The sequence below is a fragment of the Elephas maximus genome, chromosome 3, assembly GCF_024166365.1.
Source record: "Elephas maximus indicus isolate mEleMax1 chromosome 3, mEleMax1 primary haplotype, whole genome shotgun sequence".
Lineage (NCBI taxonomy): Eukaryota > Metazoa > Chordata > Mammalia > Proboscidea > Elephantidae > Elephas > Elephas maximus.
Window position 1 is genome coordinate 167,096,272 of NC_064821.1, and position 17,063 is coordinate 167,113,334.

At 37.8% G+C, this 17,063-nt stretch overlaps 1 protein-coding gene across 5 annotated transcripts in view; it reads right to left on the reverse strand.

Moving 5' to 3' along the window:
- The window catches only part of MAGI3 (membrane associated guanylate kinase, WW and PDZ domain containing 3), a 255,499-nt gene that overhangs the window by 71,696 nt on the left and 166,740 nt on the right, over positions 1-17,063 (reverse strand). For all 5 annotated transcript variants that reach the window (XM_049880035.1, XM_049880031.1, XM_049880038.1 and 2 more), the window contains exons 3-4: positions 11,734-11,853; positions 5,484-5,693 (exon numbers count right to left, since the gene is read on the reverse strand). In XM_049880035.1, coding sequence (XP_049735992.1) covers positions 5,484-5,693; positions 11,734-11,853 — 330 coding nt within the window. The remainder of the gene's footprint in view (positions 1-5,483; positions 5,694-11,733; positions 11,854-17,063) is intronic.

The following is a 17,063-nucleotide window of genomic DNA, read 5'->3' on the forward strand; positions in this document are numbered from 1 at the left end:
CCAAGTGCCTGGTACACATCTAACACAAGCCTCAGATGTCACATAATATCATATTAACAACTTCAAACTGCAGGCAATGCCTCAGAATCAGAGACTCTTAGAAGAGGCCTTGGATATCATTAGATACCATTTTCTACAGTAACTCAATTCCAATTATTCTTTATCCAGCCAAGTTCTACAACCCATTAATCCTACTACTTACTATCTTTCACTGTTCCTCACCTTCCCATTCCCCAGCCATGTCCTCTTTGTCCTGCTTTCTCAACTAAAAGTTCCATGATCAACCCATTATAATCATTATTTTGCAAACGACCTTGATTCCCTTGCCTCAACTTCACTTCATCATACTTGCCTGGCTAAACCATAAAAAAAAAAAAAAAAAAAAAGCTTAAATCCTACTCTCCACTCACTCCATGCCAGCACCCATGCAGCTGAACACAAATAATGCTAACCGGTTTCACTTTAAATTCATGGTCACTAATCTCGGGTAAAAAACCCAGTGATCTGTTTCCGTAAAGATTACAGCCTAGGAAACCCTATGGAAAGTTTTAGTCTGTCACACAGGGTCACTATGAGTCAGAATCAACTTGACAGCACACAACAATAGCAACAACCTCAAGTGGAAATTTGATGATACATGGCAATCATAACACATTTTTTTATTTTATATTTTTAATTATTGAACTTTAGATGAAGGTTTACAGAACTAGTTTCTCATTAAACAATTAGTAAAATTTTCTTTTTTTTTTTTTTTACACATACTGTTTTGTGACATTTGTTACCAACCCTACAACATGTCAACACTCTTCCCTTCTTGACCTTGCATTCCTCATTACCAGCTTTCCTGTTCCCTCCTGCCCTCTAGTCCTTGCCCCTGGGCTGGTGTCCCCATTTAGTTTCCTTTTGTTTTATGGGCCTGTCCAATCTATGGCTGAAGGGTGAACCCCAGGAGTGACTTCATTACTGATCTAAAAAGGTGTTTGGGGGCCATACTCTCTGGGTTTCTCCAGTCTCTGTCAGGCCAGTAAGTCTGGTCTTTTTTTGGGAGTTAGAATTTTGTTCTACATTTTTCTATAGCTCTGCCTGGGACCCTCTATTGTGATCTCTGCCGGAGCAGTCAGTAGTGGTAGCCGGGCACCATCTAGCTGAGCTGGACTCAGTCTGGTGGAGTCTATGGAAGTTGTGATCCATTAGTCCTTTGGACTAATCTTTCCCTTGTGTCTTTGGTTTTCTTCATTCTCCCTTGCTCCCAATGGGGTGACACCCCTGGAGTATCTTAGATGGCTGGTCATGAGCTTTTAAGATCCCAGACACTACTCACCAAAGTAGAATGTAGAACATTTGCTTCATAAACTAGGTTATGTCAATTGAGCTAGATGTTCTCTGAGACGGTGGTCCCCACAACATTCTATGAAGCTTCCATGACCTTGCCTTGGACAAGTTGTGCTGGCTTCCCCAGTATTGTGTGCTATCTTACCCTTCACCAAAGTTACCACTTATCTATTGTCTATTTAGTGTTTTTCCCTCCCATCTGTCCCCTCCTTTGTAACCATCAAAGATTGTTTCTTTTTGTGTGTAAACCTTTTCATGAGTTTTTATACTAGTGGTCTCATACGATATTTGTCCTTTTGAGATTGACTTATCTCACTCAGCATAATGCCCTCTAGATTTATCCATGTTGTGAGATGCTTTACAGATTCATCATTGTTCTTTATCGTTGTGTAGTACTCCATTGTGTATATGTACCATAGTTTATCCATTCATTTGTTGATGAGCATTTAGGTTGTTTCCATCTTTTTTTGCTATCATGAACAATGCTGCAATGAACATGGGTGTGCATATGTCTATTTGTGTGATGGCTCTTATTTCTCTAGAATATATTCTTAGGAGTGGGATTGCTGGATCAAATGGTATTTCTATTTCTAGCTTTCTAAGGAAGTGCCATATCATTTTCCAAAATGGTTGTACCATTTTGCATTCCCACCATAACACATTTCTTTAGTTGATTCACTCACACTTTCCTTGGTAACTATTTCATACCTTCCTTCTCCTCAAATCTACTACTATTTCTTTATCCCTATTCTTATTTGATGACCTTGTTTCCTATTTCTGAGAAAATACAGGCAAGTAGCAGAGAACTGCAATAAGCTCTCACCATTGCATCTATACAGCCACTGTGCTCATTTACTCCACCTTCTGTTTCTACGGAAGAACTCTTTGCACTCCTAGCCAAAGCTAACCCACTAATTGCAAATCATATCCCATCTACTCTTGACTACAGCAATTCTCTCACCCTCTCTCCTGCATCACCAATCCTCCCTATCTAGCAGATCATTTCTATTTATATACATGTTATTTCTCCGTTCACTAAAAAGAAAATAAACAATTGTCTTTCCCCTTTAGCAAGCACTCCATTTCTCTCCTCTTTATACCAAAACTCCTTGGAAGAGTTTATACTTGCTACCTCCACTTCTGGAAGGAGCCCTGATAGAGCAATAGTTAAGTACTTGGTTGCTAATGGAAAGGTCAGTGGTTCGAACCCACCAAGCACTCCCCAGGAGAAAGATGTGGCAGTCTGCTTCCATAAAGATAACAGCCTTGGAAACCCTATGGGCAGTTCTACTGTGTCCTATACAGTCACTATGGGTCAAAATCAACTCGATGGCAATGGGTTTGGGCTTGGTTTTGGGCCTCCACTTCTACCCTTCCAATTTTCTCTGGAGCCCTTTTGACAACGCTCTTTGCACCTCTCATCAATAAAACTGTTCTTATCGAGGTCACCAATGACCTCCACATCACTAAATCCAGTGATAATTCTCAGTCCCCATCTTACTTGAGCTGTCACCAGCATCTGACATAGCTGATTACTCTTTTCTTTGACACACTTTTCTTTGTGTGGCTTCCAGGACACTGCACTCTCATGGATTATCCCTATTTCACAAGCTCTTCTCGATCTCCATGACCTCCATATGTTAGAGTGCCTTCTCAGAGTTTTGTCCTTGGACCTTTTCTCTTCTCTTTCTATACTAACTGTCTTGGAGATCTCATCCAGTGTCACTGCTATAAAAGTTATACGCTGATGGTATGCAAATATGTATCTTCAGGTCAGAATTTAGACTTTTAAATCCAACTTCGAACATTACATTTCCATTTGGATGTTCAATAGGTATCCCAAACTTAAATGTACCATGTTGCGCTCTTAATACTCTTCCCCTCCCAACCCCCCAACCCAAAACTGCTCCTCTTGCAATCTTTCCCATTTTAGTAAATGTAACACCATTCTTATAGATACTCTGTTCAAAACTTTCGGAGTCGTTTTTGACTCTTCTCTCTCACACCTCATATGTAATCTGTCAGCAAATGATATTGGCTCAGGCCACTTCTTACTACCTCTTATGATTTCACCTTGTCTAAACTACCATTCATCACTTAAATTACTGCAATCACCTCCTAACTGGTATCCCTGTTTATGCTCATGCCCTTCTATTTTCTATTTTGAATACAATAGCCAGAACGAGTCTGTTAAAACATATTACTGTTCTACTCAAAACACTATAATCGTTTCCCATCTCAGAATAAAAAACAAAATCCTTCCAGTGACCTTTAAGGGCCTATATAATGTGCATCTCCTCCCCCCACCCCCATCATTATCGGACTGACCTCACTGGTTACTACTCTACTCCTTTCCAACGACTACTCCAACCACACTAGCTCCACTGTTGTTGTCTGATTATTCCAGGCATGCTTCTATCTCACGGTACTGATATGCATAGTTCCTTTTAGCTGGAAGGTTCTTCCCCCAGATATTTTGGGCCTCCTCTCTCAGTTTTCTCAAAGCTCCCTTCTCAGTGAGGTCTTCTGTGCCACTCTATCTAAAATTGCAAACTACTCCACTGCTTTGGCTACCACCACTTTTTATCCTCCTTCTCTATTTTAGTTTTCTCTTTAGCATCATCTAACATACAAATAAATAATACATAAAACACCAGAAAACCAAACCCATTGCCAATGTGTCAATTCTGATTCACAGCAACCCTACAGGACACAGAACTGCCCCCAGGGTTTTCAAGGAGCAGCTGGTAGATTCGAAGTGCCAACCTTTTGGTTAGCAGCTGAGCTCTTAACCACTGCACCACCAGGGCTCCGAATAGTACATATGTTATTTATTTAGGTTTGATAGTTTCTGCCTCTCCCACTAGAAGGTAAGCTCCATGATAAGAGAGATTTTTATCTTCGTTCACTGATGTATTTCCAGCACCTAGAACAATGTCTGTCTAGCACTTAGTAGCTTAGCAAGTGCTCAATAAATATTTGTTGAATGAATAGCTGAATGAAACGTACTTTTAAAAAATAATTTCAAATAAAATCAATACTAGAATATTTTTGTTAATGCAAGGCAATAGTCTGAATAAATTAAGAAATGTATTGTTTTTATCTGGAACGTTTTTGTAGTCTCATTTACGTACAGCCACATTTAATGTTCCAAGGCTTCAAAATTGCACTCCAAATTCGTTCATCTATTCAACAAATACATGACTACTGAGGGATTCAGGGAAAAAAGACAGAAAGATCTGGAAAAGTATACTTCTTCCTTAGAATTCACCTGCTCAGACTTTCAGCCTGATAAGAAAAAGAACAGGATGCTTTGGGAAAATAACATGATAATGGGCTCTGCACAAATTCACCCATTTGTAGGACACCTGCATAAAATATTATTTTAGTTACTACTGTGTCCCAGGTACTGTGTTTGATGCTAGGGATACAGCAATGAACAACAACAAAAAAAACAAAACAAGCAAAAATTCCAACACTTATGAAGTCTACATTCTAGCGTTTTGAACAGAATTATTACAATAAATGGCACTGAAATTAGTTTTGCTGCCATTCTGTGCTTTCCTACTTAGATTCTCAAGTACAAGTAAGAACCTTCTAAGCCCTCAACACATTATATAGGGGTACTCAAAAGCAGGAGATCCTCCACCATTGAAATTCTGTTGGTTTAGCATTTAATGAAAAATAGAAGCATTTAACATCCAAATTTGGAAGTTTGCTTTGAGTGGATTCAGAATTTAAACTCAAAATATTGCTAACAAATCTCTCAGTTAATTTTTATTGGGATATTTCTAATCCCTCTGTACTTTGCTTTGGTTGATGACTATATCTGAAAACACCTAAATTTTCATCATATCCTGTAAAGTAGGAGTTGGTCAGAAATGAATTTCTTATATCTTTTAGACAGCAGGGTAATGGCATATTATATATTACTAATGATAGCTTGTAATTTATCAAAATTCCCACTTTTGACAACTGCAGCTTATAGGAGGTCTACAAAGATATACTTTGCTCTACACACAATTTTTTCCAAATTTAGAATCCCATCACTCTGCTCCATATGCTTGGTGAAAAAATTTACTACTTCCAATTCAATGCTATGGTAAAGGCAACCTAAAGATCAGTTAGAAGTTGTTCATCTATTTACAAACCTGCATTTCCACTGCCATTAATAGCTTCCTTGTCTTCGTCCTCTTCCTCTTCAGGAAGAGAGCTGTCCATTCTTTCCATCTTGCTGACAGATGTAGTTCGTTTTCTTTGGGATTCTGTGTCAAACTCATTATCAAAGAGAACCTGATCAACAGGATCTGGCTGGAAAGGGCTGGGTTCTGCTGGTGGCTTGGGAGTTCCATAGAAGTTTCCTGGAGTGGACAAAAATAGCAGCAAGTGAAAGTACTCATGTTGAACTAAGAGTTAGAACATCATGACCTAGAGTATCTCTCTGCCTTGTCACCTTATATTGACCTTTTTGAGCATCCACCATTGACCAAAAGGAGCCATTACCTTCTTAAAGGTGGGGGATGGGGGTGAAAGGTAGAAAGAGGAGCAAGAACTAATTTCTCAAGTGCCTATGAGACCAAAAGCACAATACATTATCTATCACTATCTAAAATCTTAATACTACTCATACTAAGGCCAAGAAGTTGACTTTATGTACGTAGATTCTTTATTCCAACAGGGCTTGTTCTACATGGGTTCTGAATAGGGACCTAATTTGTTTCCTTTATGTGAATTTAAAAGCATCAATGCTCTCATGTAAGACTAACTGGTATAAAAGGTAGGAGTAAAGAAGGAGAAAACTAAATAATTTTGTTCTAATGTGAAACATAACTATTTTAGTCAAAAGAAGAAATATGTGTGGAGGATAAAAACTAACTAGTTTGTGCTGAAATGAAGGCTGTTTATACAAAGGTAAGTTTAAAATGTTTTCCTAGGCATTCTAATTGTATTATTTTATCTGACAGGTTATTGAACAAATGAAGACATTACTAGTGCAATTCGATATTGGCTTACTTTCAGGAAAGCAAGAAATACTTTAACTTTTATACGTCAAGTCTTGAGGATCAGTAATTTTTGCAGCAACAATAAATATTCCAGAATAGAATGAGAACAATTGAACATCTTCTCAATTTATCATGTAATCCCCATTAGGCATCCAAATACAATGGGAAAGTGCCTTAACAGTTGCCAGAGACTGCTAGTTTTAACCTTATAGCAATTATTACTCTAACGTTATAGAAAGTTAAATATAGTCAAGGAGCGAAATACTCATGTTTTTTTTTTTTTAATCACACCTCAAATCATATTCTTTTGTTCCTAAGGAGGTAATTCAGATGCTCACATACATAAATTAGTGAGGAAGATAATTGATTTTTTTCCTAGATGAAAAAAAGCTTAGGTTGTTCACTGTAACACTGAGGGAAGTCTAGAATTAACATGGTTTACACTTCAAATCATGCATGCACTGAGAAGGCAAGCACTATGATGAATTATTTTTTACAAATTTGACTTTGAAAGGTAATTGTCATCAAAATATTCGAGAAAAAAAACAATGAAATCAAATTAAAATCTTTTGGGCAACATCCTGACTCTATTCCCTTGCTTCCAAATCCATGTTTAAAATGGAGTTACGCCAGTCACGCACAGGAATACAAAGATTCACGTTAAAACAGTCTAAGAGGATCTCTGCAACCTTCTGGCCCATAAGTAAAGCAAGGAACCAATGGAAGCCAGTTTACAGTTCTCCGGGACAGAGGGCACAGAACCACTCCAAAGGGAGGTTTGGTTGTTGTTGTGTGCCACCAAGTGGATCCAGTCTCGTAGCGACTCTACCGACAAAGTAGAACTGTCCCATAGGACTTCCAAGGCTGTAATCTTTACAAGAGCAGATGGCCAAGTCTTTTCTTCTTATGGAGCTGCTGGTGGGTTCAAACCACTGAGCCTTTGGTTAGCAGTTGAGCGCTTAACCACTGCTCCACCAGGGTTCCTTAGAGGTTTGGTTAGGGAATAGGATACTCTAGGATCTCAATTTTTCAGGTAATTATGCCCAATAATTACATTATCCAAGAAACTGGATGTACCAGGAGAGGGATGAGAAGTCCACCTTTTTTTGTAAGGATGGTAGTAGTATTACTAGAAACACATTTTACTGAGGATTATTAGTAATTGTTATCTAACTCTATAGGGTTGCTATGAGTCAGAAGTGACTCGATGGCAATGGGTGTGGTTTTTTTTTTTAAATCTAATTCTAGGAAGTTTAATATTTTTCCTAGGGTGAAAATGAGAAAAATACAGGATATTGTGATTGCTATCCATAATCACCAATAAGATTTTAGGGCTTTGTTTTACAATAGCACTATTAATTATTAAGTATTTCAAACATATGAAATTACAGAGAATAATATTAGAAATATTCATTTATATATACATTCTCCAGTTATTAGCTTTTACAAGATTTCTTTTAGATCTCTCCCTTGCTTTTTTTTTTTTAAAGGACATACATATATGGTTACATAGACAATTAAAGCCCTAATTTCCTGTCTCCATCCTTCTCATCTCCTCCCTTAGGTAACCACTGTCCTGAAATTGGTGTCACTTCCCAATGTATTGTGTTCATCTAGGACATACGTATAAATATTCATAACATATAAACACACAACTGTTTTCATAATAGCTTCATAAAGTGTTTTCATAACATTTCATATCTATTTTGATAAACAGTATCATACCGAACATGTCTTTTTGCAACTTGTTTTTCATACAATTATAATCCTAAGACTTATTCGTATTGGTCATGTAGATCTAACTCATTCAACTGCTGTATAATAGTCCATTTCTATGAACAAATCAAAATGTATTTTATTCATTCCCCTTCTAAAGGAAAGTTGTTCCATTCCCTCATGGTTTTAAACAGCGCTACAATGAATATTCTGGCACATCCTACACATGCGCATGAATTTCTCTAGAGAAGACAGCAAGAGACGGAATTGCTGGGTCAAAGAGTTATGTTCACCTTCAAAAGTACTTGTTATTGCCAAGATGTTATCCAAAGGGATTGTATCATTTTATACTCTTAACAGCAGTGTATGGGAGTATCCAGTTTCCCACAGTATCAGACTTTTCCATTTTTGTCAATCTGATAGGTGTGAAATGGTTTTTGACTGTTGTTTTAATTTGTATTTCTGTGATAATTACTGGAGCTGAGCACATAATAATTAATAATATGTGATATGCCTCTTTGTCATATACTAAGTTCTTAAACTTAATGGGGGAAAATGTAGCAGAATATTTTTGTGGTCTAAGTGCAGAAAAGGGCTTCTTAAATAAAACTTGGAAAGTACAAATCATAAGGAAAAAGTGATAAATTTGATACATGAAAATTAATAATTTCTGTTCCATAGGAAACACAGGACAAGGTTAATAGGTGACAGAATGGGAGAAGATATCTAAAATGTCTAAATCTACTAAGGGATTAATATCTAAATATCAAAGTATCTCAGAAATATCTGAAAACCAGAATTTGAAAGGAATCACATTTACAAAAAATAGACAAAGCGAATGAATACATAATTTTCAGAAGTCCAAAAGACTAGTAAGTATATGAAAAGATACTCGAACTCTCTGGCAATCACAGAAACTAAAATTAAAATGAGATACTACTTCCACAGTCATTAGATTGACAAAACTGTAAAACTGGATAATGCCAAGGGTTGACAAGGATATGACAGCTCAGTTGCTAACTAAAAGGTCAGCAGTTTGAATCCACCGGCTGTTCCTTAGGAACCCTATGGGGCAGTTCTACTCTGTCGATAGGATCGCTACGAGTTGGAATTGACTCGAGGGCAACGGTTTGGTTTGGTTTTTGTTTTTATAGGTACTACAAGAGCCCTCGTGTACTGCTAGTGGGAATGTATACTGAAGAGCTGTCTGACACTGCTTCATCAGATTAATTATATGTTTACACTCTGATCCAACAATTCTGCTCTTACGTATATTGACCACAGAAATTCTTACGCAGGTCAACAAAACGACACGTGCAAGAATGTTCACTGCAGCTTTATCTGCGGTGATCGGGTGTTAAAGGCAATCTGGGTGTCCATTATTAGGAGAATGATTCAGTAAAATGCAGTGGATTCACACCATGGAGTACTGTGTAGCCTTTAAAAGCAATGGATTACACGTAAATACATTGTAGCTGATGGGTGAATCTGAAAGTCACAGTAATAAATGAAAACAGTAAAAAATTGAGTGAGACATGGACACCTGTAACTTGCCATTGAGTCGATTCTGACTCATAGCGACCCTATAGGACAGAATAGAACTGCTCCCTAGAGTTTCCAAGGAGCACTTGGTGGATTCAAACTGCCGACCTTCTGGTTAGCAGCGGTAGCTCTTAACCACTTGCCACCAGGGTTTCCTGAGATACAGACACAGTACAATGTAAGAATAAAAATATGCACAAAAGACACAATATGTATTTTGCAAGAACCCATACAAACAAAAACGTACACATTAAACACATCAGAATGGTCTCCTAAACGGGGGAGATGAAATGAGAATAGGCCATCTGCATAAAAATAGAAACAAATAAGTAGGTGTCATTTCCTCTGAGAGGTCTTCACTGGCTACTTTATCTAACACAGATTGTCTTATTATTTTCTTTATATCTCTTGTTTTATCTTTCCTAATACTTATCTCAATTTATAGTTATTTTATGTATTTGTTTTTTTGACTGCCTCCCTCATAAAATGTAGGATTTATGAAGGCAGTATCATGTCAATCTTGTTCATGACAGTATCCTTAGCCTCTCTTACAGTGTTTGGCACATCGAAAAACCAAATCCGTTGCCATCAAGTCAATTCCAACTCATAGCGACCCTGCAGGACAGAGTAGAACTGCCCCACAGAGTTTCCAAGGAGCATGTGGTGGATTTGAACTGCAGATCTTTTGGTTAGCAGCCGTGGCACTTAACTACTATGCCACCAGGGTTTCTGTTTGGCACATAGTAGGTCCTTACTAACTGGTTGTTGAATGAACAACAATAACAAAAAAACCAAACACAGTGCCGTTGAGTCGATTCCGACTCATAGAGACCCTATAGGACAGGGTAGAACTGCCCCATAGAGTTTCCAAGGGGAGCCTGGCGGATGTGAACTGCTGACCCTTTTTTTAGCAGCTGTAGCACTTAACCATTATACCACCAGGGTTTCCTTGAATGAACAAAAGAAGGGTCAAATGAACGAATGAATGAATGAATGGAGTGAGTGAGTGAGTAGAAGAAGCTAAGCCCAGAATGAGTAGTTGGTCAAACTTACTAGGCAAACAGAAATCAAAAAGGGTATGAGTAGGAGAGTGAAACGATCAGAGCTGTGCTTGCGGAAGACTAACACGGTAGCAATGGGCAGGGTAGATTGGACGGAGGGAAGAAACTGTAACAAATGAGATCAACTGCAATAGTCCAGAAGAGCTGGTCCAGTAGGCCTACAATGAGGTGGTGAAAGTGAAAAGGCATTGTGAGAGCTGCTGCAAAGGAAAAAACGATTAGACTTGAAACTGACTGCATGAAAACTGTGGGAAATGAGCTCACGATGCCACTAAAGAGAGAAACAATGAGGAGTTACTCTTTTGGATACAACATAAATGCATATATTGGATATGTTTTATTCAAGATTAAATATTTATTGAACACTATTTCTAGGCACTGAAGATAATACTGAGTAAGAAAGATATGATCACTGCCTTCACAGAGCCTGTAAGCAGGCAATTAAAATGGCACGATAAAGCAATGATGGAGAAGTATAGTGTGTTCGGGGAGTGGATAAACTTGCCCATGGAGTGTGTGTTATATAAGGGAAAAAAACCAAAACCAAATGGATCTAACACAGAATCATTTAAAAATTGAAATTGATCTCAAATCTGTATTTCCTGGAATCAAGTGGGTACAGAAAACAGAGATATGAAAGGAAAGCCAATTATTCTGCATCTCCCCCCAACCCCCAATCCATTTTCTCTTTTCGCCAAGATAGTCAAGATACATATAGATTTTTTAGAGTGAACAGATTTCAGATTCCCAGCTGCAAATGGAAAGCAATCAACAAATACTTGCTGAGTTCATAAGATGATGTGAATTACTATGAAATATGCAGACTGGCCAGTTTGATTTTTTAGTATATTACCGCAGTCACTTTTATAATACGACAGAATGTTTTTGCTTATTGTTTTATCCAATTTTACATTAGAAAAATTATAAATCTCCTAATCCAAAGAAAATTTCCCTAAAAGCTGACAGAAAAAACTTAAAAAAAAAAAGGTATTTTTACAGGTCAAAATCTCTCTGAAATAATTCCAGTCCTTCAGACAGTGTTCTGGGTTTTCGTTATCGTTGTATATTTGGGGACATACCATCATACGTTCCACTTTCTAACAATGCTCCACTCTCTTCCAGTGCTTTGAACTGCTCAACAGAAGTGAAATTATAGTCCACCCCTGGTACTTCCCCATCCCTGGGGGCCCGTGTAGTGCCTAAGGGGGAAAAAAAGGAAAAAAAAAGGTTGTAAAGTGCTTTTAAACTTACAAAATCGTAACAAAAAATTCAATCTATAAAGAACATATGGGGAAACAAACTATTAAATATATTATACTTGCCAGAAGGAGGATCAGAATATTTTAGGCAAATGAACATTACTGGGTGCAAGTAGGGCAATAAATAACATAGGATGAACAAACTTTAATAAAAATCTACAGATGGCCACGAGATTCAAAACCACAAAGACTCCAAAGGAGTCTCCAAGGTGCCAAAGGAGATTTAGCTTCCTAACAGACAAGAGTTAATTCTTCCTTTAAAACTCAATTACTACTTAATAGTAGGAAGGAGAGATAAATCCATCTCTGATATAATTTATTTTTTATTTTTTATCCTAGGTATTTTTTTCTTCCCGAGCATAAGTGTAAGCTTACATTCTCCTTACAAAGTTGTGAAGGGCACACAAAAAGGGTGAAACCATTTAAAAAATTTTTAGTAAACTTCTTAAAATGTGTTCACATATTATGAAATTATCGTCAACTAATGAATGAAAGGCTTAAAAGAAGTATTATACAGTGCTTCTTAGCCATTATTCTCTTCAAGTAATTTTAAAAAACTAAGCAGTAAGTAAACTGTTTTACAAAATTGACTTCCACAGTAGATTACTAAATTTCTATATATTAAGGAATTCACACTAAAGTAAAACCTTTCGGGTCTCAGGTATAAATTCAGGTTACAGCAGCAGTGCTACATTTGACCGAATTTACTAAACAAGAATCAATTTTATGAATTGATACTAGAAATATTATTTCAAATACTGCAGAATACAAAAAAAGATCAGGTGAGAATGGAGTTTGGGAATCAGTCTCATGTATCCCTACAAAAATAAAGTAGCAAGTCAGGTACAAAGACACCTCCCAAACCTGTTCCTCCACTCCTGTTTCCTATTTTGGCAGAAACCTGAGAACCAGTCATCTTTGGCTCCTCCCTCTACTTCATATTCAGTCACCAAATCCAGTTGATTCCATCTGCTAAGTACCTCTGTAATTTACATACTTCTCTTCATTCTCACACTCACCTAATTCAGATCATTATCTATGCCTTGTGTGTTGATGGTCTTCCCAGCCCAACCTTTGCCTCTTTCCAGCTACGTCCAGCACCCAAACTGCAGCCAGTGACCGAAATTTCTCAAACAACAATCTGAGCAAAAACAAAACCTCTCTGAACCTATCGGTGGGTTCCCATCACCCTCAGCATAAAATCCATACTCTATAACAAAACAATAGGAGCCCCAGTGGTTCAGTGGTTAAAGCGTTCTGTTGCTAACCAAAAGGTCACACCAGTTCAAACCCACCAGCTACTCTTCATGAGAAAGACATGGCACTCTGCTTCCATAAAGATTACAGCCTTGGAAACCACATGGGGCTGTTCTACTCTGTCCTACAGGGTTGCTATGAGTCAGAAACAACTTGATGCCAGTGGGATAATAACATACCTTACAAGGCCCCTGGCTACCTCTCCAGCTTCTTTCTTGCCTTACCCCTTGCCTTACCCCTTTCACATTCTAGGCTTCAGCCAGGATAGTTTTTTTTTTTTTTTTTTCCAATAATTCATTTATGTTCCTTGAACTCACTTGAAGCCCTGATGTCACAGTGGTTAAAAGTTTGGCTGCTAACCAAAAGGTCAGTAGTTTGCATCCATTAGCCACTCCCTGGAAACTCTATGGGGCAGTTCTACTCTGTCCTATATGCTTGTTGAGTCGGAATCGACTTGATAGCAATGGCTTGAACTCACTTACCTCCAAGGACTTTGCCCAAGTCATTTTCTTTCCTTGGAGGACTTCCTATTCCCTTTCTCACTCTTACCTCAGCTAACTCCTGTTCATCCTTCAGGTCCTGGCTTAAAAAGTTTCTTTAGAGAAGCTTTTCTCTCTCCCACCATAGGGTATTGCAATATGCAGGGAACAAGTCTATCTGGTTAAGAGTAATAGTCCCAAATCTAGGCACAGTCAAGAATCATAGTAGGCATTCAATTTAAAAAAAAATCATACATACAACCCAAACTCGTTGCGGTAGAGTCTATTCCAACTCATAGTGACCCTACAGGACAGAGTGGAACTGCCCCATAGGGTTTCCGAAGAGCAGCTGGTAGATTTGAACTGCAGACCTTTTGGTTAGCAACTGAACTCTTAACCACTGAGCCACCAGGACTCCAGTTCTCAATATAGATAGCTGTAACTAAATTAAGTGAAATTGTATACAAAGCATGGTGGCTGGCAAAATGCTATTATTATTATCATAAATTAATTCATGGGAAACTATTAATTTTTCACACTTTTTAGTTGTGAAGCCCTGGCCTTCCTTATATGGTAAGGAAGAGACACCATCCACAGAGAGCCTGAGCCAACAAACAGCACCAAGGCCCCAGACATGTGAGCAAGACCATCTCAAACCCTCCAACCCCAGTCTAGCTGCCAATGATTGCGGCCACATGAATGGCCCTAGCTGAGCCCAGACAACTCAACAGAATCATAAGAAATAATACAGAGTGGTTATTTTAAACCACTAAGTTTGGGGTGGTCTAGCACTAGTTTTTATCATGTAGCAAAGGCCAACTGAAATATTATCCAAGTAAATTCTACTATAAAATATAATTGATATATAAAACCTAATTTAAGAGCAAACCATATTATAACCAACCAACCAACCAACACAGTGCCGTCGAATCAATTCTGACTCATAGGACAAAGTAGAATTGCCCCATAGAGTTTCCACCATATTATAGGTACTATGAAAATAGCACTGACCCAAGGAGCAGAACAAACTTTGTTTTAGTCTTGATTTATTAATAGCAGTGCAATTTTGAGCAAGCACTTAACCTCTCTGGGCTTCATTCATTCTCTTTCTGCCAAGTGGTGTTGAACGACATGGGTGTTATGGGTTGAATCACATACCCCAAAAGATATGCTTAAGTTCTAACCCTCAGTACCTGTGAATGTGACCTTATTTGGAAATAGGCCCTTGCAGATGTAATTAGTTAGGATAACATCATTAGGGCGGGCCCTACTCTCTTTATGATGAGTGTCCTCATAAGAAGAGGAGAAGAGACACAGAGAAGATGGCCAAGTGGTGACAAAGGCAGAGACTAGTTATACTGCCATAAGCCAAGGAACATCTGGGGCCATCAGAAGCTGGCAGAGACAAGAAAGGGTCTTCTAGAGCCTTTGGAAAGAACATGGGCCTGCCAACACCCTGAATCCAGAACTGTGAGACAATAAATTTCTGTTGGCTTAGGCCACACAGTTTGTGGTAATTTGTTATGGCAGCTTATACAATGATGTTCATGATTCCTCCCATTAATAGATATGAAATGTGTATGATTCCAATGTACATATTTCTGAGAATTACAAAATAGCTTTAATTTTAACTCTCTTTAGAAATGTTATAAATTTTCACTTTCTCCTCCCAAAACCACATACCCCCACACACATAAAAAGTTCCCCTCACTACTTTCAGCATCCCAGAAATGCTATCTTCATATTTATTCTCCCAATACTCTACATACTTTATGTAAAGCTCTCTATATTACCTCCAGTTATTACCCCATTTCTCCTTTTTGCACAAGAATTCCTTCAAAGAGTTCTGTTTACTCTTTGACTCTAATTCCTTTCCTCCCCATTCTCTCTTGAGCTCATTCTAACTACACTGTGGCCCCAACCACTCCACTGAGGCAGTCTGCTATGTTCAGTAGTCTCCACTTTGCTGAACCCAATGGTCAAATCTCAGTCCTCATATTACCTGACCTATTAACAGCTATTTGACATAGTGATCCTTGCCTGCTTTGTGTTTTATCCTGAAATATAACAAACATACAAACAAAAAAAAAGTACATAAAACATACACGTAAAGTTAAACAAATTATAACAAAGCAAACATACGCAAAAGAAAAATCAGAACATTACCAAAACCTCAAAAGCTCCCTTGTATGCTTCTGATCATAAATCTCTCTCTTCTCCACCCCTAGAGGTAACCGCTATCTTAACATTTATGATGATCATTTCCTTTACGGATTTACCAAGTATGTATTCCTAAGCAACATAGCTTAGTTTTACCTCATTTTCTTTATATGAATGGAATCATACCACATTCATTCTTTTGTGTCTACACCAATACTTATCAGATTTTTAAACTTTCGTCAATATGTCTAGTGTGTAAAGACATCTCACTGTGTACTTAATGTGCAACTGCCATATTATTAATGATATTAAACATTCTTTTTCATATATTTACTGGCCATAGGCTTCTGCTGTGAAATGGGTTTTAATTAAGCCCTTTGGCACTTCCCTATAGGGTTGTCTTCTATAAATTGATTTGTAGTTCTTTATATTCTGGATGTAAACCCTGGTGGCGTAGTGGTTAAGTGCTACAGCGGCTAACCAAGAGGTCGGCAGGTCAAACCCATCAGGCGCTCCTTGGAAACTCTATGGGGCAGTTCTACTCTGTCCTATAGGGTCACTATGAGTCGGAATCGACTCGACGGCAGTGGGTTTGGTTTTTTTGGTTATATTCTGGATACTACTGTGTACCTCATGAAATCTAAGTAACTAACAGCTTATAAAACGTACTATTATTTTATCCCTGAGAAAGGGGGGAAAAAAAACCTGACAATTATAATTGAAAATTTTTATCTATTCTAAGATGCATCTCAATTATAGAGATGTTAAAATGTGAGATCATTGTGTCAGTATTGATGAAGTACTGTAGTCCTTTGTCAGGTATAAGCATTATAAATGGGGGAATATTCGGCTAAAACGTGAAATACGGCTTCTTGAAAAAGTGGGTTTTATGTAAAATTGTACACCAACAATAAGAAATCAGAAAGAAAATACGATCAGGGCTGATCTCTCAAACCTACTAAAACTTTTTAACCAGAGTACTAACAAAATCAGTAACAATCCTAATCAAATGTATCTGCACAGTTTAAAAGATATTAAATTCCAAATTAAAAAAAAAAAAAAGACTATAAATACTTTATCTTAAAAAAAGAAAAAAAAAAGGATTACAGGAAAGGAATGGAATAGAATGAAAAAGGTAGCTTGACAGAAAAGGTCATAAAGAACAGCTGAGGCTACTAAGTAATGGAGACGGCAAAACGTGCAATGAACAACTTGTAAGACAGAGCACATGGTCAAACTGAGAAAAGAGGCCAT